The sequence below is a fragment of the Loxodonta africana genome, chromosome 12, assembly GCF_030014295.1.
Source record: "Loxodonta africana isolate mLoxAfr1 chromosome 12, mLoxAfr1.hap2, whole genome shotgun sequence".
In the NCBI taxonomy this organism is placed as follows: Eukaryota; Metazoa; Chordata; class Mammalia; order Proboscidea; family Elephantidae; genus Loxodonta; species Loxodonta africana.
In genome coordinates this window covers 106,384,116-106,407,978 of record NC_087353.1, presented here as the reverse complement: position 1 = coordinate 106,407,978, position 23,863 = coordinate 106,384,116, and the positions used below count along the sequence as shown (strand labels likewise).

At 46.2% G+C, this 23,863-nt stretch overlaps 1 protein-coding gene across 1 annotated transcript in view; it reads left to right on the top strand.

The window, feature by feature from the left end:
• Positions 1 to 3,195: 3,195 nt before the first annotated feature.
• FKBP6 (FKBP prolyl isomerase family member 6 (inactive)) overlaps positions 3,196 to 23,863 on the top strand; it is a 50,794-nt gene continuing 30,126 nt past the window's right edge. Inside the window, exons 1-9 of the mRNA XM_064294828.1 lie at positions 3,196 to 3,265; positions 4,672 to 5,589; positions 5,674 to 5,761; positions 5,853 to 5,995; positions 6,907 to 7,109; positions 9,977 to 10,096; positions 12,508 to 12,702; positions 12,825 to 12,934; positions 16,142 to 16,234. Of these exons, the coding sequence (XP_064150898.1) occupies positions 3,196 to 3,265; positions 4,672 to 5,589; positions 5,674 to 5,761; positions 5,853 to 5,995; positions 6,907 to 7,109; positions 9,977 to 10,096; positions 12,508 to 12,702; positions 12,825 to 12,934; positions 16,142 to 16,234 (1,940 nt within the window). The remainder of the gene's footprint in view (positions 3,266 to 4,671; positions 5,590 to 5,673; positions 5,762 to 5,852; positions 5,996 to 6,906; positions 7,110 to 9,976; positions 10,097 to 12,507; positions 12,703 to 12,824; positions 12,935 to 16,141; positions 16,235 to 23,863) is intronic.

Genomic DNA, 23,863 nt, shown 5'->3' with positions numbered 1-23,863 from the left:
CCACCTGAAACACTGAAACACAGTGGGAAAGGACTGTCCCTCCACTGGCCTGCCCAGCTCTCTGCCCCACCACCCAGGGCCGCCAGAAATGCAGATGCAAGCATGCCAGACCTGGGCTCCGGCCCTGACGCACTGTGACCTTGGGCCTCAGTTTCTCCAGGTGTAAAACAAAGGACTTCAGTGAGAAAACAGTCACTCAGAGAGATAAGACTCTACATTTTTTACTTAGATTTGTGGGTAAACATGCAAGGAGACAGCTTCAGGGTCATTTGCAGCGACACTGCCCTCAGCAGTCCTGGCCCAGAACCCCAGAGCAGAAACAAAGGCCATTAGTGGAAGAACTGTTTGGCATTCCCACTTTCTAGATCAGTTCTCAAACTTCATAGCAACTGTTGAAAGGATTATTATGATTCCTGATTTCCACCTTTAAGATTCTGCTTTAGAGAGTCTGAGTGCAGCCCGGAAATCTGCATGTACGGCAGACACCCCAGGTCGTTCCAAAGCAGGCAGTTCTGTGCTCAAACAGCATTGGGACTAGGAGCGGGCTATCCTAGCATCCCACGCCACACCCTATGGCAAATGGTTGGCAAGGAGAGAGAAGAAACACATGCCTGAAGCTGAAGCAGAGCCAGGCGGAGCCCTGATGTTGTACCACCTGTTCCCTCACCATCCACTGAGCCCCCCACTGGGGCCTCAGACCATCACTGACCTGATGGGGTCACTGGCCCGATGGAGTCACCCTCTTCTCTTCCCAGGATGAGACGGCAGGAATGGAAACCTGGGAACTGCAGCTGGATACCTAGTCTCTGCCCTTTTTTTCCTCCCCTTCACCTTTCCCAGCAACACCCTGTGTCCTCAAGGTCATCCAGAATCAGGTGGAAACTGGGCCACCTCATGGGACTGGGCTGGCAGCCTCTGATTGGCCAGCTCTGATAATGGCAAGATTCAGGTGCTTGCTTTGGCCATGTATGGAGGGGGGCAGAGGGGGCTGGGCCCCTCACAACACACCTTACAAACCCCAAAAGGGAGGGGCATGTGTTTTGACAGAACTCTTTCTGAATCTGTTTTTTTTTTTTAGAATTTTGAAGGTATTTTTTATTCATTTTGGAGCCCTGGTGACACAGTGGTTAAGAGCTCAGCTGCTAACCGAAGGGTCAGCAGTTTGAATCCACCAGCCACTCCTTGGAAACCCTATGGAGCAGTTCCACTCTGTCCTGTAGGATTGCTGTGAGTCAGAATTGACTTGCAGCAATGGGTTTTTGGCTTTATTCATTTATTTTGATTTTTTAATTGACGTATAAAAGTGCACAAACCTTAAGGACACTCAGATGGAGCAATTGAGTAGCCCAATGGCTACTTCAGCTGGCCACAAAATCACTTGGAGGACTTGTTAAAATGTAAGATTGCATCCATCAACAGATGAATGGATAAACAAATTTTGGTACATACACACAATGGAGTACTACACAACGATACAGAACAATGATGAATCCACAAAACATCTCACAGCATGGATGAATCTGGAGGGCATTATGCTGAGTGAAATGAGTCCATCACAAAAAAGACAAATACTGTATGAGACCACTATTATAAGAACTCAAGAAAAGATTTAAACACAGAAAAAAGTATTCTTTGATGGTTCCAAGGGCAGGGGGGAGGTGGGTGGAATTCACTAACTAGATAGTAGACAAGGATCAACTTCAGTGAAGGGAAGGACAACACACAATCCAGGGGAAGTCAGCGCAGCTGAACCAAAGCAAAAGCTAAGAAGTTTCCTGGACACATCCAAACTCTTTGAGGGACAGAGTAGCAGGGGCGGGGTTCTGGGGACCAAAGTTTCAGGGGACATCTAGGTCAACTGGCATAACAAAGCTTATTAAGAAAATGTTCTCCATCCCACTTTGGTGAGGGGCGTCTGGGGTCTTTAAAAGCTTGGGAGCAGCCATCTAAGATACATCAATTGGTCCTATCCCCATTGAAACAAAGGAGAATGAAGAAAACCAAAGACACAAGGAAATATTAGCCCAAGAGACTAAAGGACCACATAAGCCGGAGACACTACCAGCCTGAGATGAGAACTAGATGGTGCCCGGCTACCACCAATGACCACCCTGACAGGAAACACAACAGACAGTCCCAGACAGAGCAGGAGAAAAGTGTGGAGCAGAACTCAAATTCAATAAAAAGACCAGACTTAATGATCTGACAGAGACTGAAGGAACCCCCTAAACTATGGCCTCCAGATACTCTGTTAACCCAGAAATGAAACCATTCCTGAAGCCCACATCTCAAAGATTAGACAGGAGGATAAAACAAAAAATAATACACATGAAGAGTGTTCTTAGTTCAATCAGATATATGAGACCAAATGGCGGCTCCTGTCCGAAGGAAGGATGAGAAGGTAGAAAGAGACAGGGACTGGTTGAATGGACTCAAAGAACCTAGGGTGGAAAGGGGGAGCGTGTTGTCACATTGTGGCGATTGCAAGTAATGTCAAAAAACAATATGTGTATAAATTTTTATATGAGAAATTAGCTTGAACTGCAAACTTTCACCTAAAGCACAGTAAAAAAAATTAAAGAGGGAGAGAAAGTAAGATTGCTAAGTCCCACCTCCAGAGATTCTGTTTCAGGAGGATAGGGATGGGCCAAAGAACTTGCATTTCTAGTAAGTTCCCAGGTGACACTGCTGCTGCTGGTCTGGGGACTACACTTTGAGAACCACTGAAGTAGGCAACTGGACACAGGAGCCTGGAGCTCCAGAGCTCAGGGGAGGCCTAGGCTGGCCTGATATATATCACCTATTTAAATACGTCACCTATTTAAACCTATGGGAATGGCTGGGATCTCCCAGGGATTGAGAATAGAGAGGGAACGGCAGAAGTACAAGGACAAGACCCTGGAGTTACCAATTATAGGGTAATGCTATTCAGCTATACGCATCCCCTCCCGAATGGAGTCAGCTTTGCTCTTCCCTGAAGCATGCTGGGGATGAATTTGGGATGGACTCGGGCTAAGGTACAAGGCCGGGAATGGCATGACTGGGCCAGCGGCCAAGGCTGAGAAATGCCTTAGCAACAAGAAGGAAAATATCTGGCCCTGGACATGAAGTCCCTGGGAACACTGACTGCCCAAGGATGTGGGAGAAAACGATGAGCCTTGGTCCCTGCTGGAATGGTATATAAGCTTGGGTCCCATGCTAGGTGGTTGTGGGAAATACTCCAGCCGGCCGCCACTGGAGAGCAGCTGCTTGCCCGTGTCAGTCAGTGAGTTTCCCTGAACTCATAAATGTGGAAAGGGCTACGTGTCAGTTCTTTGCATTATCTGCCAGGATGCACAGTGAGGGTCTTTCCTTGCTGGAGCCGTCCCCCAGCACCAATGTTTAGAGGTCAGGAAGAGGAGAATGACTGAGAAGGAACAGCCAGTGAGGTAGGAAGAAAATCAGAGTACAGTGTCCAGAGAGCTGTGGTAGGCAGAATGCCACCCCCTCCCCACCAGGTGTCTAGCTCTGTCCTAATCCCTGGAGCCTGTGAATGTTACATTACGTGGCAAAAGGGACTTTGCAGATGTAATTAAGGTTATGGAACTAAATTATCCAGGTAGTGGGCCCAATCTAATTATAAAAAAATATAAGCCCTTAAAAGCAGAGCACTTTCTCTGGCTGGAGTCAGCGAAGAACTGTGGCACAAGGGAATCTCAGATTCCAAGCGTGAGAAGGCTGTGATGGGCTGTTGCTGGCTCTGGGGTGTAGGGGCCCACGTACAAGGTCCAGAGAGAGGTCTGTAAGAGCTAATGGTGGCTCTCAGGCTGACAGCCAGCAAAGAGAGGGACCTCAGGCCTGCTGCTGCAAGGACTTGGATTCTGCCAAGAACCTGAATGAGCTCAGAAGTGGATTCTTCCCCAGAACCTCCAGTAAAGGATGCAACAACACCTACGCCTTATTTTCAGCCCAGTGAGACCTATGTTGGACCTCTGATCTACATAACTGATAATTTGTTAGGACAGTGATAGAAAATGAACTCAGAAGCCAAGAGAACAAAGTGTTTTAAGGTCAGAGAAGTCAATTTTGGGAAATGCTGACAAAAGTCTGGTAAATGGAGGAGGAAAAAAAGGTGTCTGGTGGATTTGGCAACAAGCGCATTCTTCAGGGCTTGGTGTAAAGGAAGGAGCGGTGAAGTGCGTTGAAGAGAAAATGAAGGGTGAGAAGATGGAGACAAAGTAGTTGAAAAAGAGGCAATTGCAGCAACTATTTTGAGAAGTTTTCTGTGCAGAGTAGGAAGGGGGCCACCTGTAGCAGAAGGAAAATGTGGGATAACAGAAGACAAGCTTGTTTTAAGGTAAAGATTTGAGGGCATGTATAAACTGAAGGAAATGCTCTGGAAGAGAGGGCCCACCCCGAGGAGTCCAGTCCTTGAGCAACCAGGAGGAGAAGGAACCACGGAGACAGCAGAGGAGGGTCTGTGAGGCCCACTCTTCCCTCCTAGCCCAGGAGGGCAGGTGCCCCAGGTTTTGTGGACTTGGTGGTGGGAAGATGAAGGACATCACTTTTTTTCTTCAGGAACTGGGCCCTTTGACCTGAAAGTCCTGTCTGTGCCTACGTTTCTCCAAATGCAATGGAGGAGGGACTGCTGAAGGCAGAAGTAACCCACTGGCCCAGCCCAACCAACCGCAGGCAGCTCTGGGGCCTGGTTCTCACTGGCGGGCCCCCATTATATTTCCCCCACCCTGCGTGCGTCCGCGCCACGTGCTCCTCCGCAGCTATTCCCGCCAGCCCCACACGTTGCGCCCCTGCGTCCCTGTCACGTGCTCCTCCGCGCTGCACGTGCTGTAACACGTGCCCCTCCACGCTCCACGTGCCCCGTCACTGTGCCCATCACGTGCCCCACAGCCGGCCCAGCCCCCCGCCACGTGCCCCGCCACGTGCCCCGCCACGTGCCCCGCCACGTGCCCCGCCACGTGCCCCACGGCCGGCCCAGCCCCCAGCTCCATCAGGCTCGTCCCGCCACGTGCTCCCTGGGGCCCGCCCTCCGCCGCCGGTTTCTGACGCTCCAGCGCCGTTGGCAGCGGTTGGAGCGACGCGATGAGCGCCTCCTCGAGGCCGGTGGACGGAATGCCGCCAGTGGAAGGCGCCGCCCCGGTATACAGGGGCTGCTGGGCCTGGGGCTTCTGCGTGGGGCGCCGCGGGGTGAGGCTGCGGGCTCGCCCCGGCCGGGCACACACCAAGCCGCCTGGGAATGGGGGGCAGCGCCGGCATCCCGGGAGCCGCGGAAGGGGGCGTCGTCCCCAGCCAGGGGAAGCGCGGGCCCGAGGCCGACAGGGTCCGGCGCGGCCGGAGCGGGGCCCGGGGCTCTGAGGCCTCGCGTCTGTGTCCCCCAGTCCCCCTACCAGAGGCTGAGTCACCGGATGCTGGACGTCTCCGGGGACCGCGGCGTGCTGAAGGACGTCCTCCGGGAAGGCTCCGGGGGCCTGGTGACGCCCGACGCTTCCGTCTTAGGTGGGCCGGGCCTGGGTGCGAGTCCTCCGCGCAGCAGCGGAGCAGCGGGAGGCGGCCCGGACGCCGGGCGCTGCGGTTACCTTGCGGGGAGGGAAGGTTGCATTGCTAGAAAACGCTTTGTTTGAATTCGGGTTTTTAAGAAAAAAGCTGGGGAGTCCCTCTCCCCTTTGCGCGACGAAGCCGCTGTGAACGATAACACTCAAAGCCTGCCAGCCAAGCTCTTGAACGTGAAGGCCGAAGGGCAGGCATCCAGAAACGCTGAGAAGGGGTAATTCCCGTGACTGCGGGTGTGGGGCAATTCAAACTCATCTGATTGCATCTTTTTGGTGTGTGTGACAAGAAAATTTGGTATTATACAGGTGTGGGTATCCTTGGTCTGTTTTCTTCACATTGAATCTGTCCTCTGTTCTAGTGAAATACTCTGGATATCTGGAGCACATGGACAAACCCTTTGATTCTAATTGCTTTAGGAAAACTCCTCGCCTCATGAAACTAGGAGAGGGTAAGTTCAGATTAAAAAAAAAAACCAAACTCCTTACAGTCGAGGGGATCCTGACTTAAATAAACTTTTTTGCTATGGAGTCAATTCTGACTCATGGCGACCATACAGGGCGGAGCATAACTGCCTTAGGGGCTGGTAGAGAAGAATTTGCTTAGGGAAGTGATGGGAGAATGCAGTAGAACGCCTTAGGCACGCAGAACCATGTCCATAGCGCAGACCCTCAGAGTTGGTCTTTCCAAGGCTGGGTTGTGCTGAGCAGCCGTGCCCTCTCCCACGTCCCCCCTTGAGAACTAGGTATTTGGGAAAAGGTTTACTTGGCAGGGTTTTCTTTGCACCCTGACGTAACCATTAACCGGTTTATTTTGGTCACTTATTAAGTAAACGTCCACAAAATGCTGCCTACATATGGTACACCGTGAAAAAAGAGGTGGTACTCAGATGACGAGAAATCTCTGCCCTTATGGACTTCACAGTGTGGTGGCAGAGACTGGCATGTATTTAGACAGCTAACGTGGTAGAATTCAGTGAGCACCTGGGTGGTAGGTACAGCAGTGTTGTGGGAATGCTTAATGAAGCCACAGTTAATTCCAGCTGGGGGAATCAGGGAAGACTTCGTGGGAGAGGGGGCATTTGAAGTAAGGTTTGAATGAAGTTTCAGTCAGGGTAGAAGCTGGGAGTGGCATGAGGGGGAAGACGTGGCAGAAAGAAGGAATAGAGTGCCTGGTGAAGCTGGAGTTTGGAAAGGAGGGAGGTAGTGGGAAACAAGGCTGAAAAGTGAGTTGGGACTATGTTGAGAAGGCTTTGGAATATGACATGGAGAGGTTGAGACTTGAAACCTATTGCCACCGAGTGAATAGCATTGGAACAGGATACTGGGCAAGCTTCAACCAAGTTTTTGTCCTTTTTTCCAGATATTACGCTGTGGGGCATGGAGCTGGGTCTTCTGAGCATGCGGAAAGGAGAGCTGGCCAGGTTTCTGTTCAAACCAACCTATGCCTATGGAACACTGGGCTGCCCTCCCTTGATTCCTCCAAACACCACTGTCCTATTTGAGATCGAGTTGCTTGACTTCCTAGACTCTGCCGAGTCAGACAAGTTCTGCGCTCTCTCAGCTGTAAGTACCAGAGCCCTGATGGCAGCACTTTAGAGGGGAATGGGTTTGTGCTTTTAATATTTCTCCTAGGTAGCTTACCCTACCAATGATCATCTGCCCCAGGTTCCTCCCTGAGGCTCCTATGTGTTGCTGCTGGAGGGCCCCTGTCAAGGGACAGCCCCAGCAAGGAAAGACCCTCACTGTGCATCCTGGCAGATAACCCAAAGAACTGACACGTAGCCACTTCCAGGTTCATGAGTTTATTCAGGGAAACTTACTGACACAGGCAAGCAGCTGCTCTCCAGTGGCAGCCGGCTGGAATATTTTCCACAACCACCTAGCAAAGGACCCAAGCTTATATACCATTCCAGCAGGGACCAAAACTCATCGTTTTCTCCCACATCCTTGGGCAGTCAGTGTTCCCAGAGACTTCACGTCCAGGGCCAGATATTTTCCTTCTTGTTGCTAAGGCATTCCTCAGCCTTGGCTGCTGGCCCAGTCATGCCACTCCCGGCCTTGTACCTTAGCCCGAGTCCATCCCGAATTCATCCCCAGCATGCTTCAGGGAAGAGCAAAGCTGACTCCATTCGGGAGGGGATGTGTATAGCTGAATAGTGTTACCTTACAGGCCCCATTTCCTAGAGCATATATGGGTAAGGTGCTGGGCTGAAGTAAGGGGTGAATTTGTAGTGGACTGGCAGTTTTAGCTAACATTTTCAGTCACCCTTTGCCTGAAGGACAGTGAATATTTTTTCCCCAGTGTTGTTTATTTTTCAGTAGTTTATAACATACAATTTATTGTCCAGTTCAGGATGCTTGTTCAGTCCACGGGTTATTAACTAGATGGGATAACAGGACACAAGGTGTAAAGGGAACACACCCAGGCAAGCTGTCCTTATATGGCCACTGTCCTCATAACTGCGCCACTGGCGAGGGCGAACTTCTGACCTTTCAGCTAGCTGAGCATTTAACCGCAGTGCCACCAGGGCTTGCAAGATGTGGTGGTGATCATGGAAAGGTGGGCTTATGTCTCTTCCTTTGAATCTGAGTGGGCTTGTGACTGCTTCAATGAATAAACTACAACAGAAGCGACACTCTGTGACTTCCAAGGCTAGATCATAAAAGGCAGTGCAACTTACTCTTGGTTCTCTTGGAATGCTTGCTCTCCACAGACTCCCTTGTAAAACCTAGCTACCATGTTGTGAGAAGTCAGCAACATGGAGAGGTGCTCCAGTAGACAGTCTTTGCCCAGGTGCCAAACGTGAGTCAAGAAGCCTCCAGAGGATTCCAGCACCCATCCATTTGAGTCACCCCCAGCCAAGGCCCTAAGGATTATGAAGTAGAAAAGCCAGGTCCACTGTTCTTGTCCCAATTCCTGACCACAGAATCCACGAGCATAAAAATGATTGCCGTTTATGTTGCTTAGTTTAGGATGGTTTGTTATTCAGCAACATGTAGTTGAAATAAAAGATGTGAACTTTATACCAGGGCTTCCAACCGCATCATTTGACTTTGAACACTGCTGAGAATTTGCATTTCCACCCCCAGATGTACTGAATCAGAATCAACACTTTAAAAGATCCCCAGGTGATTCTTATGTATAATAAATTCTGAGAACCACTGCTGCACTAGTGAGTCTCAGAATTGGTTCCTAACCAGCGGCATTAATATTCTCAGCAAATTCTCAGCAGAGCTTTGAATTGGAATGAACTGGTTCAAAGCCCAGCTCTGTACACTGATGGAAACCCTGGTGGTATAGTGGCTAAGACCTGCCTGTGCTAACCAAAAGGTCAGCACTTCAAATCCACCAGGTGCTCCTTGTAAACCCTATGGGGTAGTTCTACTCTGTCCTATGGGGTCACTATGAGTCGGAATTGACTTGACGGCAATGAGTTTTTAGTTTTTATACATTCACTACAATCCCAATTACAATTGCAGCTGTATTTTTTTGGTGGGAATTAACAAGTTGATTCTAGAATTATTTATGTAATCAAGAAGCCGCCTTCCTAGTGAAGAAAAAGAACAAAGCCATATGACTTCCGCTACCGGGTATCAAGTCTAATTATAAAATTATAGTAATTAAAAGTGTAGTATCAACATAAGGTAGACAGAACTGTGGAATCGAAGTGTCTGGAAACACACCCACACATGTAAGCATCGTCCGATTTATGACAAAGATGACACTGCAGTACAGTGAAGAAAAGAATAGTCTTCAGTAAATGATGCTGAGGCAACCAGACGTCCGTACGGGGAAAAGCGTTTGCCCCTCACAGCATGTTTCCCTGCTGGGAGGGGAGTGTCTTCTGTGTCTCCTTGGAGAGCACAGGACGCCTGCTGATGGATTCCTCCAGACTCCCGCCCGCTTTGTCTTTTCCCCTTACTGATCTGGCAGTGTATCCTCCCCACATCGCTGCAATAAATCTTAGCTGTGAGTACGACCATTTAAAAAAAAAAAAAAAAGGCTCTGTGGATGGTTCTTATACGTAGCCGGGCTGCAACATAGTGGCCCTAAAGACCGGCAAGGCCCTGGGCAAACCATTAAGTGCTTGTTAGATAAATGATTGTTGTGAGCCCTGATTTCTGTACTTGGCAAGTTCTGTTAGTTTCTAATTCCATGGGAACCTGCTTCTTTAGGGAGCATCTCAGAGGAGACTGAACAAACTTCCTCCTGGCCCTGGTCTGTAAAATGGAACAGTGATAGCACCTACCTGCTGTGACTTCTGTTGAGACTTAGGTGACTTCTGCAAGGGCACGTAGCACAGTGCTTGGCACATGTAAGACGGTTAATATGAGTTCAAAATCTAAAAGAGAATAATTAAAATAATACTTCCACTGTGACGTTGTGGCCTTTGGTTTCCGTGTTGAGTATCCTTGTCTATGGTCCTCAGGAGCAACAAGACCAATTTCCACTTCAGAAGGTCCTAAAGGTGGCAGCTACCGAACGAGAGTTTGGCAACTACCTTTTCCGCCAGAATCGTTTCTGTGATGCGAAAGTGAGATATAAACGGGTAAGAATGCTTTGGAAATTAGGTATAAGGTTAGACCCTGAAACATCCTTTCTTAAAACATAGATCTTGTTACTTACCTTGTTTTTCATGGGCAACCATTAAGAAAAGTTTCATTAAAAAAATTCTCATTCCAGAGGAATAGTGACCAGGAGGGGGATACCAGGAGGTTTCTGGGAGCCTCAAAAAGTCCTCTGTTTTCATCTGGATGCTGGTTACGTGGGTGTTCAGGTTGTGAAAAAGCATTGAGCTGTACACTTGTTTTTGTGTGTCATTTATGTCTATAGATTTTATTTTGTATTTGTATAGATTTTAATAAAGATTTTTGAAATAAAGGTTTTGAAAATACCCATCCCAGCATGAAGTCCTCTACCAACTGATTTCTCTACCCTATTTGCCGTCTGATGTCATGTTTCTCTGACAGTGGGAACTCGTCTGACGCTTTGAGGGCTGACTACAGGCTCAAGCATCTGATCACGGTTTGGCTATTTACATAGATTATGCTGGCAGGGATTTTCTGTTTCCCTCGGTAACTCATTCAGCAGATACTTGGTGAGCGCTTTGTGTGTGCTGGACCCTGCTCTAAGTTCTAGAGACTTGCGATGATTAAAATGGTGTGTCATCTTGGCTAGGCCATGATTCTCAGTGTTAATATGTGATCACTCCCGTGATGGGATCTGCTGTGAGTAGCCATTCAGTTGAAAGGGAGTTTCCTTGGGGGTGTGGCCTGCATCCAAATATAAGCCGATGTTCTGGCTTTTTGCTCGCTCTGGATCCTGCGGCTGCCTCCTGTCCGTCTGACCTCCAGTTCTTGGGACTTGAGCTACCAGCTTATCTGCAGACCTTGGGATTCATGGATCTTCACAGCCTATGAGCAGAGCTGTGCTCTCTGACCTGCGCATCTTGGGTTCACCAGCCCCTGCAGCTACGTGAATCAGGAGAAGCCCTGCGGTCTTGCCTGCCAATCCTGGGATTCATCGATCTTCACAGCCTGTGAGTAAGAGCTCTACTTTCCAACCTGCCAGTCTTGGGTTTGCCAGCTCCTGCAGCCACGTGAATCAGGAGAAACCTCTATCCTAATCCATGGACTTGGGACACTCCAGCCTCTACAATTGCGTGAGCTGTTTCTTTGATATAAATCTCTCTATGTATGTATTTCTATTCTTTACTGGTTTTGCTTCTCTAGAGAACCCAGCCTAAGACACACCCACGGTGGACAGGCTTTAGCACAGCTTCCAGACCAGGAAGAAAGACCTGGAGATCTACTTCTAAAAAAAAAATTGGCCAGTAAAAACTTTATAAAGAGTAGCAGAACATTGTCTGATATAGTACTGGAAGATGAGCCCCTCAGGCTGGAAGTCACTCAAAATAAGACTGAGGAAGAGCTGCCTTCAAGGCAGAGTCGACCTTAATGATGTGGATGGGGTAAAGCTTTCAGAGCCTTTGTTTGCTGATGTGGCGGGATTCAAAATGACAATCTTTTATATTTTTTTAAATATGTGTATTTGTATGCTTTAGTGGTTTTGCTGCTGTAGAGAACCCAGCCTAAGTCAAGGCTCATACCTTTTCTGCCTACAGCACCAACTTCTCTAACATTTTTCCAGTTCATCCACGCTTCTCGCACCTTCCAGATGGATCCAGGGAATTCTCCGTTAGTCACAATGTCCTCTTCAGGGTTTGCTTTCACTTTTTTTTTTTTTGCTAAATTTTTTTTTAATGAGGTGTCATTCACATACCGTAAAATTTACCCTTTTAAAGTGAGTTCTTAAGTGGTTTTTAGCATCTTCACAGGCTTGCACAACCATCACTATTATCTAACTCCAGAACATTTTCTTCACCCTAAAAAGAAACCCTGTGCCTGTTAGCAATCATTCACCCTTTCTCTCAGCCCCTGGAAACCACTAATCTACTTTCTGTATTTGCTTGTTCTGGATATTTCATGTAAGTGGGATCATCCAGTATGTGGCCTTTTGTGTCTGGTTCCTCTTACTTAGCATCATGTTTTCAAGGTTCATCCATGTTGTAGCCTGGATCAGTAGTTAGCTTTCCAGTTGTCCCAGCACCTTTTGTTGAAGAGACTGTTGCCTTCCCCGTGGAATGTTGCCAACACCCTTGTCAAAACTCAATTGACAGTAAATGTATGGGTTTATTTTTAGGTTGTTTTTGTGGATTCTGTAGGGTTTTCTGGAAACCCTGGTGGCATAGTGGTTAAGTGCTACGGCTGCTAACCAAAGGGTCGGCAGTTCGAATCTGCCAGGCGCTCCTTGGAAACTCTATGGGGCAGTTCTACTCTGTCCTATAGGGCTGCTATGAGTCGGAATCGACTCGACGGCACTGGGTTTGGTTTTTTGGTAGGGTTTTCTAAATATAAGATCATGTTACTCCTCTTGACCAGCTGCCTTCCCTCCCCACAGGCCTTGTTGCTCCTCCACCGGCGATCAGCAGCCCTTGAAGAGCAGCACCTGGTAGAGGCCGCCAAGCTTCTTGTTCTCCTTAACCTGTCCTTTACATACCTGAAGCTGGAGCGACCCACCATGGCCCTGCGCTATGGAGAGCAGGCCCTGATCATTGATGAAAAGAATGCCAAGGCCCTCTTCAGGTGTGGACAGGTGAGTCGGAGGGCAGTGACTTTTGGACAAACACCCAAGAAGCAGTAGCAGCAGCACTAAATTGGGGCACTGCAAAAATGTATTTCCTACATGTGCGTTTAAAATTTTGTCCTTTATGGCAGGCTTGTCTCCGCATGACTGAGTATCAGAAGGCCCGGGATTTTCTAGTCCGTGCTCAGAAGGAACAGCCCTTCAATCATGACATCAATAACGAGCTGAAGAAACTGGCCAGGTGAGGCCTGTGTTTGTAAAAATTCCAGCAGGAGGAGGCCACAGATCTGGTCTAGCCACCTGGGTGAACGTATTGTGAAGCAGCAAAGCAGCACCACCTACTGATAGGTTCCCTTGAATGAGTTCCAACTCACAGTGACCCTATGTAAACAGAATGAAATATTGCCTGGTCCTGCACCATCCTCACAATCGTTGCTGTTTGAGCCCGTTGTTGCAGCCACTGTGTCAGTCCATCTCGTTGAGGGTCTTCCTCTTTTCCGCCGACCCTCTACTTTACCAAGCACGATGTCCTTCTGCAGGGACTGTTCCCTCCTGACAACAGGTCCAAAGTATGTGAGCCCCAGTCTCACCATTCTCACTTCTAAGGAGCATTCTGGCTGTATTTCTCCCAGGACAGATTTGTTTGTGCCTCTGGCAGTCCATGGTATATTCAGTAGTCTTTACCAACACCATAATTCAAAGGCATCAATTCTTCTTTGGTCTTCCTTATCCATTGTCCAGCTTTTGTATGCATGTGAGGTGATTGAAAATACCATGGCTTGGGTCAGAGGCACCTTAGTCCTCACAGTGACATCTTTGCTTTTTAACACCTTAAACAGGTCTTTTGCAGCAGATTTGCCTAGTGCAATACGTCTTTTGATTCTTGACTGCTGCTTCCATGGGTAGCTGGTTTTATGAAGTGTTCAGTACTCTAAACCGGAGTGCACAGTGGGGAGGCAGACAAACCTTTGGGCTACACCTGAGTGGATCAGCTCCCAACCTGCTGCCCCAGCCCACAAATAAGTGCCCCTAGAGAGATGGGCTGTGTTGATTTTTTTTAAATGTGTCTTGTTATTCACATACTCTTCCCTGCTTGCCACCAACTGAGATACTATCAACTGACTGGAGGAAGGTGTCTTACAAATCCTGCTTTAATCGGAAATGGGTCTTTCAGGTCTAATATATGCAAATGGGGTGATTTCTTTGGTACATGAGTGATACCTACACCATCCTTTTAGTCGTATAATTTTTATGATTATAAAAGTTTTATGTTCATTGTAGAAAATTTTGAATTATCAACATATAAATAGGAGTCAACCATAATTTCTACTTTTTTTCCAGTTCTGTATTGGTGGGATTGTCTTCTTAACATTAAATGTTGAATCCAGATTGCCAGTTAAGTCTTTGTTGTCACTGAAGGAGTCTGAGGAGTGTGAACTTCTTAAATTTGGGTCTAGTTGTTAAATCTCAGTTGTTTAGGACTTTGCCACAATTGCCTTTCACGTATGTAAAAGTATCTTGTCAGGTTATATGTAGAAATGTTAGGATCTGAGCATTCTCTTTTTTAACTGTGGTAAACTGTAAATCAGAGATTGGTCATTTGAAGCATTTTAAACATACTACAAACCAGGGGCAGTAATTACCGTGTTGTGCGGCCTTCACCATCATCCATTCGCAAAAGGTTTTCATCTCCTCAGAAGCTGAGCACCCCTTCACCTGTAACTCCCATTCTTCCCTCCCCCCAGACCCTGGTAGCCAGCCACTCTTCAACTTCTGTCTCTACGCATTTGCCTATCCTACTTATTTCATGTAAGTGGGATCATACACGTTCATCCTTTTATGTCTGATCTCACTGAGCGTAATGTTTTTAAGGTTCACCCGTGTCATAACATGTATCAGAACTTTATTTCTCTTTATGGCTGAGTAATAATATTCCATTGCATGTACATACCACGTTTAGTTTATCTGTTCACGTGTTGGTGGCCACCTGGGTTGTTTCTGCCTTTTGGTTATTGGGAATAATACCGCAGTATATCTTTAAGTCTCTGCTTTCAAGTCTATTGAGTACATAGTGGAATTGCTGGGTTGTATGGTAATTCTGTGTTTCACTTTTTAAGAAACCACCAAATAGTTTTCCACAGTGGCTGCACCATTTTACACTCCCACCAGCAACGCACAAGGGTTCCAATCTCTCCACATCCTCACCAACACTTGTTATTTTCCATTTTTCTGATAATAGCCATCTCACAGGGTGTGATATGGTGGTATCTCATTGTAGGGGTTTTTGTATGTGTGGTAAACATACATGTAACAAAACATTCTGCTGTTTCAGCAGTCTGCACACGTACTTTTCAGTACTTCAGATGTTCATCATGTTGTTCACCCATCACCGGTGACTGTTCCCAAGCGTTCCCTTCGCCCTTAACAGCTCAGCGTCCCTTAAGCATTGTCCTCCTTTCTCTCCCTCCCGCACCCCCATAACCACTGGTAAACTGTGGTCTCTATTCACTTGCCTGTTTCACGTAAGTGGGATCATACAATATTTGTCTTTCATATCCGATTTACTTCACTCAGCATAATGTTTTCAGGGTTTGTCCATGTTGCAGCATGTGTCAGGACTTCATTTCTCTTTATAGATGAGCAGCATTCCGTTATATGGACCACATCTTGTTTATCCACCCATCCGCTGAGGGACGTTTCGGCTGTTTCCATCTTTCGGCTGTTGTGAATAGTGTTGCAGCGAAGGATCTGTGTGTGTTCCTGCTTTTAATTCTTTTGGGTGTACACCTGGGAGTGGGTTTGCTGGGTCATACGGTAATTCTGTGTTTAAGTTTTTGAGGAACCACCAGGCTGGTTCACAGTGGCTACACCATTTTACAAGTCCACCACCAATGGATGAATTTCCAATTCTTCCACATCCTCACCAACCCCTGTCATTTTTCACTTTTTAATCATAGCCACTGTGATTTTTATTTGCATTTTCCTAATAATCAATGTCTTTGAACATCTTTGCATGTGCTTATTGGCCATTTATATGTCTTCTTGGGAGAAATGTCTATTCAAGTCCTTTGCTCATTTCTTAATTGGGTTATCTGTCTTTTTGTTGTTGGAGAAGTAGGATCTGACCATGCCTTAGCAAGAGAATCTCAAGATAAGTTAGAGACCACTGAGCGTGAGACCTCACTTGGCAGACTCAGACTCAGCCTGGCAGCTTCGCTTACAGTGCTTCACAGCCATCTTTGTAAATCATGGATGTTTTATCCACAAGTTTCATGAACAGGTTGGGGGTCTCACTTGTCTCCCTTGTCTCTCTGGTATTGCTTTAATCCTGATTCAGTTTAAGGCCTGATGAGTTTTTAGTATTTCTGGACCTGAGTGGAGAGTTCCAGCCACCAGATGTCACCTCCTGCAAGCACAGACCTTGTGTAATATGTGTTCCTCTCTACAGCTATTACAGGGACTACGTGGATAAAGAGAGAGAAATGTGCCACCGAATGTTTGCCCCTGGCGATAATGACTCGACAGAAGGAGACGATGGAAAGTAAGCCAAGGCCCGGGGTAGCATAAAAGGCCCCAGGATTTTGTCCAGTGTAGAGAAGTAGGGCTGTTCTCCTCGATCCCCCAGTGAATTGTGGCTGTCTACAACTGAGGATAAAAGGAGACGATGGAAAGTAAGCCAAGGCCCGGGGTAGCATAAAAGGCCCCAGGATTTTGTCCAGTGTAGAGAAGTAGGGCTGTTCTCCTCCTCCCCCCAGTGAATTGTGGCTGTCTACAACTGAGGATGGATAGAGGGACTAGAAAATTCCTTGTTGCAGCTTGTGACACAGAAATGGTGCAGAATACTCATAGGGTGAGCCTTCTCATAGTGAAGATCATCACTGGAAGGTCAGTACCTAGAACTGGAGATGTTATAGGTTTGGGTAAACTTTAAAATTCAAAAAGTAAGTATATTTAATTAAAAATTTTAAATTTTTCACGTTTCATGCCAAGCTCCCGCTTATAGCTACTTGGAATGTGAAACTGAGTGTAGTCATTAATTTGACAATTTAGTTAGAACTTGAAATACAGAGTAATGTTTTTCTTAATCTGGTTTTCCTGAGAGTCTTAAAGCTTCTGACTTCACTTTACATCTAATATGTTCCTAAAGAAGACAAACCCAGGTGTCAAGGGTTGGGATGGACTGTGACTTAAATCCTGCCTACTACTGGAGTTAGAGATTTGAAGATGTTAGGCCCAGCAGGGAGCAGCCTTGAACCTTCCCACACCCTTGTGATTTAGCAGGCACAGGGTTAAGGTTGCCCTGAAAGCGTGAGATAACCCTCTAGTCTGGTCTACTATTACTGAAGAAAATTAGTGGAAACAAAATCACCTGCCTTGAACACCTGCTTAGCTGGGTTGATAAGTCTGCTTTCTCTGAAAGAAGTTGAACAAGGGACAACAAGAAAACAGCTGCTGAACGGGCTCATGGTGATAAATCTCCTTTGTTGCTACCTACGTCTCTACAAAAGAGGCTTCAGAGCAGAAGGGAGTGAAAAGGCCTATTCATCCCAGACTTTTTCACAAACGGTCTACCTGCCCTGTTGGCATCAGAAGTAAATGTTGCCTTCACCACTGACCCTGACCCGGTGACTCTTGCCTTCAGTTCTTTTGGGGTACATGGGAGTATTTACCGTTCTTCTGAACTTAGATGTGAGCCAAGGACTTCTCTTGTTTGGTTGCTGTTAATGTACAGTCAAAATGGAGGGCTGGTGGCTAGTTTGCCAGATATCTTGGACTGTGATCCAGAATGTCCTGTTGTCAGTGAAGATCCATTTCTCCCAGGGTCCATCCTAGAACTAGGTCTTCGGAAACCCAGCTGGGCAGTAGGTTTCTTTTCAGTTTTCTTTACCTCATAGCCGCCTTAGTCTCTAAGAGTTGTTGGAGCCTTATGATTTTTAGTTTGCCACATATTCCCCACTCCTGAGTATTGTCTTATCACTGGTAATGGCTGTATTTGGGTCTACTCTTTGGTCTTTAAAGTGACCAAATTGTCATATTCCCACTACTCTTTAGGTTGTAATGTATTTCAGTTTTTGTCTCTGATGTGTCCCTGCTCCCGATTTTTCCTGTGGTTCTTGTCCCTAGTTGGTCACTTAGAATATCTAGGTTTTTAGATACTTTTGACAATCCAATTTTGACTAAGTAGGATCACTCTAAATTTTGTTCTTGTTTTCTAAGATGTCAGATACTACTGACCTGTAAGATTCCTACTAGCATAATGAGTGTCCTCACAGTTGTACTCTTTAAGCATCTGTTTACAGTAGACTGAGTTTTCTGAGGTCCAAGACTGGTGTTCAGAAAATGTTGACTGGATCAAGTGTAAAATAGCCAAAATGCTAGACCAATCCCTTTGAAACCAAATCCTCCAGGTTGGCTCTCTTATTGGCTGTCAGGACTCTTATCATTTCTAGTGACAGAAACCCATCTTTAACGTCAGCTAAAAAAGGGAGACTTTACTGAAGGATCCGAGCTAGCTCACAGAATCAGAGAAGGAGGTGAACAACGGACACTCGGGAAGGTAGAAAGGCCAGGCAGTTCTGCTTCATTCTCTCCTGCCACAAAGCATGCCCAGGCTTCTGTTTCCACAGTCTATCTGTTTGAGGGAAAGTTCTTTCTTAACCCACGCCTCCCTCCTCTTCCTATACCAACATAACTTCAGTTTGAAAAATCCTGAGGCAGGACTCTGGCCTGGTTTGGGGCATGTGGAGTCCCATGGGTGGCACCAATTCCTAGCACTGCATAGTGGAATTGAGGGGGAAACAATTGTCTGAAAGAACAGACTGCTGTTTCCAAAAAACAAGGTGGGTGGAGATGACAAGTGAATAACAGAAAGATGGCTCTCCTGGTGCTAAGCTGTGGCAACACTTACTGTTCTTTTGAGTGGGGCCTTCAGTGGGTCATTTGCCAGTTTTGTGAGTTAGGAATCCTTTGTACCTTCCAGTGATGAGAGAGCAACAGTGGAAGGAGCAGGCATGTAGTTCTGCTACATGGTGTTTTTCCTTAACTTTCCAGAAGGTATGGCAAAAACACACCGCTGGGTGTGAGCATTCTTAGGAATAATCTGAAAAGTCAAGATTGGGGGTCAATGTCTTGACTCATGCATGTCAAAATATGTAGAGGCCTATAGAAGACCTCAGACTAATACCTGATAAGCTGTTTTGAAGTTGCTTCCCCTTGGTTTGAAGCACGGTGGAGGCAGCATTCCTGTGTTTGTGCTACGTTAAAACTTTCTTAAGGGGACATTTTCTAACCATCTACATGATTAGAACTTTACATAGCTTCATCTACCAAGCAAAAATCAAACCCAGTGCCGTCGAGGGGATCCCGGCTCATAGCGACCCTAGAGGACAGAGTAGAGCTGCCCCGTAGGACTTCCAAGGAGCAGCGGGGGGGATTTGAACTGCCAACCTTTTGGTTGGCAGCCAAGCTCTTAACCACTGTGCCGTCAGGGCTGCGCTCCATCTAAAGTGGTAGCAATTTTACCAAGGGCACCAAAGAGCTCCTATGACAAAGGCAGTCACAGTTAGAAACACTTGATGGTGTTTTTGTATTTTTCTTAGCTCTGTGTCTGTGCCTTTCATTGTTGCCTCTGGTAGAGTTTGAGTTATGCCCTTCCTGAGCGCTCAAAAACATGCAAGTATCTAGGACCCTTGAAAAATAGCTACATCTATTTTCAGCTATTTAAATGGCTGACATATAAACGGTGATGTTTATTCTGTAGTTTCCAGAAAGTAGGACCAGTAAGCGGACAAATTAGGAAGACAGAGTTGGGCTTGGTATGAAGGATTTACTAATGAAATGTCCTACCATAAGTAATACAAAGTTTTCCCAGCATGGGTACAAACACTAAAAAGGGGACACTTCTGACTACTAACATTAAGTACCTGCTTCAGACCAAGCTTTCCCAGTGGATTCCACAGGGGTGTGGGTTATCTTGGGAGCTGGTGAGTCCCATGTCAGGGTCTGTCTGAGTAGAGCTGGAGGGCCCCTTAGAGGTGAGTGAAGGGCTAGATTAAATGAACTTCCTGGACCTTTCAATGCTAACGTTTTACCATTAGGCACTTGGGAACTTTTTTTTAAAGTGCATAGCAGCTGCCATCCTTACGCACTTCTAATACCCAGTGCCAACGCACTTCTAATAGAGGTGAAATAATGAAGTCCTCACTAACATTAAAAAACACACAAGGAAAGGAAGTGAGAGAGACATGGTCTGAGAGCAGACACAAATTTTGTTGTCTGCTGGTTATGCCAAATGTGAAGCATGGCTGTCCTGAGTCAAGGCGTCCCTTCCTTACCTGCTCCTTCCATAGCCTATCTAGGGATGACTGTTTTGGGCACCATACTTGGTGCTCCGTGGCATACAAAGAGAAGTCCAGTACTGCCTCGCCTTCAGAGTTCGTGGTCTACCTGAGGACAAGAAGACAAAGAGTTAAATAAGAGCACAGAGTGGAACTACAGGAGGAAACCTCCTGGTCGGAGAAACGCTTTCCTGAGCCAGGCCCTGAAGGATGGGCAGCACTGGGGCCTAGGGAGGGAGGAGTGGAGAGTCCAGAGTGTGTGAGTGGGTAAGGGGACAACAAGGAGTTCAGAGCTAAGGTTGGCTGTGGACTGGACATTATCCTAGCATTTGCAGTCCTCCATGGAGTGGGCGTATTCTCTGGGCATCAGAGGGAGGTGACAGAAAGGATCAGAGCTGGTGGCCAGTGTCTGAGTGAGGGTGATGGAAACCTGGAGACAAAAGCCCCAACAGAATGGAAAAGAGGCAGGAAAGTGAAGCCTCCCAGCTGGAATTGCTGAAACCTTTTGTTCATATCTGGGTACTTTCTGTCAGAAGAATTCTGAGGACAAACTGAGCTTATCCAAAGGAAGATGGCCATAAGGCCAAAAGGTCTAAAAACTGACTGGTGATAAATGATGGAAGGAACTGAAGCTGTTGATTTTGGAGGAGGGAACATTTAAGGAGCATGTTAGGCATCTGCTAGTGGAAAACAGTGGCTTCGGGGGCAGGATTAGGAGTTCGGGGGAGAGACCATACTGTGTACTAGGATGATGCGGGAAAGCTTCCTGGAGGAGCAGGCAGGGCTTGAGAGAGCTCACGTGGGTGAGCTTGTAGGCTGAGGCAGATGCAGGGAAAGAGGGCCACGGCAGGAGCAGCCAGCCTGCTGGAGAGACTCGTGACTCAGGCACAAGGTCATCTCACCTAGGCCTGGTTTTTTTGGTTTTGGTTTTTTTTTTCCACTGTGCTTTAAGTGAAAATTTACAAATAAAGTCGGTCTCTCATATAAAAACTTATATACACCTTGCTATGTACTCCTAGTTGTTCTCCCCCTAACGAGACAGCATACTCCACCTCTCCACCCTGTATTCCCTGTGTCCATTCAGCCAGCTCCTATCCCCCTCTGCCTTCTCATCTCACCTCCAACAAGAGCTGCCCGCATAGTCTCATGTGTCTCCTTGAGCCAAGAAGTTCACTCCTCACCAGTATCATTTTCTGTCTATAGTCCAGTCCAATCCCTGTCTGAAGAGTTGGCTTTGGGAACGGTTCCAGTCTTGGGCTAACAAAGTCCAGGGACCTTTAACTCCGGGGTCCTTCTGGTCGCAGTCAGACCATTAAGTCTGGTCTTTTTACAAGAGTTGGAGGTCTGCATCCCACTGCTCTCCTGCTCCCTCAGGGGTTCTCTGTTGTGTTCCCTGTCAGGGCAGTCATCAGGTGGTGTAGCCTGGCACCATCTAGTTCTTCTGGTCTCAGGCTGATGTAGTCTCTGGTTTATATGGCCCTTTCTGTCTCTTGGGCTCTTAATTACCTTGTGCTATTGGTGTTCTTCATTCTCCTTTGCTCCAGGTGGCTTGAGACTAGTTGATACATCTTAGATCTAGGCCTGGTTTTAATTGTTTTGCTTTTGGTTTTCCATACCTTTCTTCTAGATTGTTTTGATAGCACTGGTCACCATTTATTTAGTTTTTTCCTTAGTTTATTTTTATTAACTTTGATAAAGATATTTACTGAACATATTTTATATACCAAGCACTCTTTTACATGCTTCATATGGATTGATGTTTTTATAGAATATTAATTAGAAATGGAGATGTTATCTCCATTTTACAGGTGATGAATTGGACATGAAGAAGTTAAGTATTTGTCAAGGCTTCATAGCTATTAAGTAACAGAGCCAAGATTCAAACCCTGGCAGTTGCCCATAGCCATCACAAAGTTTAAAAATATATATATACCAAAGGGCTCATCAGAGAAAACCAATTTTAACTTTTAACAGTTTCTTCTGGGAATTTCTCCGTATAGCCAAACTGTGTTTATATTGCCATTTCTTGATTTGTCAGTTTTGGACTTTATCTATTGATCTCCTGTTACGACAATACTGTCTCTTTCCTTCTCTAAATTACTATTTCTAAAATTTATTAGATTATTATAATGAAATTAACATATACGTACTGATGTTGCTGGTTTCATGAACTAAAGGCGGCATCTCCTGATGTTCCATGTTGTATGATGAGAATATAATTTACTGAAAAGCCAGTGCTATCCTTATGTTTTCTTGTTTTTCCTATAATTTCTAATCGCGTTTCTTTTTTTTTTTTTTTTCCTTGAACTGTTTATGTTTATCATATCCTTATCTCTTTTAAACCACCATGGGATCAAATAGTCTCTTGAGTCACCTTTCTCCTCAGGGCCTCCCTCTTGGACGTTCCCATATTTGTGTAACCATCTGCACAGATGCACAGCTGCCATTCAGGGATTTCTTTTATCTCCTGGGTTGAATCACCTATTGTCTGAATCCCTTTTCTTGGTTTACTTCCTCATTCTGATAAGGTATATTTTTGAGTAACTTCTCAAAATTGGATGTATAGAAGATAAATTTTGTAAATCTTTACATGTCCAGGAAATCATTTTATTATACCTTAATACTTGATCGAAAATATATAGCTAGGTGTAGACTTTAGAATAAAAAGAACCTCCCTTAGAACCCATCTCCCCCTTTAGAACACCTGCCTTGTCAGAACCTATCTCCTTCAGACTTTCTTCCCCACTCAGACCTTGCTTCCCCTTCATACCGCCTCCTTCTCAGACCCTGTCTTGCCAAAACCCCTTCATTCCCTCTTCCTCAGACCTCTTCCCTTGTCTCACACATCACACCCCTTCACAGCAGTGAGAGTCCTGCCACACCTCATCCCCTCTACATCTCACTCCTCTCCCCTTCCATGTTACTCCTCCCCACCTCGCATAACTCCTTCCTCCTCCTCAGAGCTCACCCCTCTCCCCAGAACTCCCACTCCCCTCAGAAGTCCCCTTCTCAGGACTACCTTCCTATCTTAGAAGGTCTCACCAGCAACTCCAGATGGGAGGTGGAAGTCTGAGGCCAGACCATCTCTTCGATGGTAATTTGAGAAATCTGTTGTGGGTTTTTTTGTTTTTTCCTCTAGAATCTTTTAAAATCTCTTTTTTCTCGGTCATCTGAAATTTCACAGTGTTGTGTCCAGGACTCCTCAGATGCTCAAATCTGTGTAGATGAAAAAAAAATTAAATTCTAGGGGCTTGCGCTCTTCAAAGAAATTTTTCCGTAATGTTTCTTTAATGATGTTTCTCCCATCTTCTTCTCTGTCCTCTTGTCCTGGGACTCCTGTTGGTTGGATATTGGGCCTCCCACACGGAGGATCCTGTATGTCCTCTATGCCTGGTGCCTTTCAAATTTCCTGTCTTTGCCTTTTCATTTTCTGGGAAATGGCCTCCATTTCTACCTCTTCCACTGGCTTTTTCATTCCAGCAATCAAAATTTTAAATAAAAGTGCTCTTACCACATTTTTCTTCTTTATAGTATCCTACTTTTTTTTTTTTTCTGTTTGTATTATCGAAAATCTCAAACTTATACACAAGTAGAGAGAATCGTGTGGGAATCCCCATGTGCTCAGCGTCCAGCTTTAACAGTTGTCAGCATAAGGCCAGTACTTTCATCTGTGACCCCCCTCATTCCCTCTCCCACCCTTAGCCATACTGGATTAACTTAAAGCAAATCTCCAGTCAGCATTTCACCTACAAGCACTTTGGTTTTTGTTGTTTTTTTTCCCTAAAAGATAAAAACCATTCTTGCATGTTTTCTTCTATTCCCTGAAACGTTTA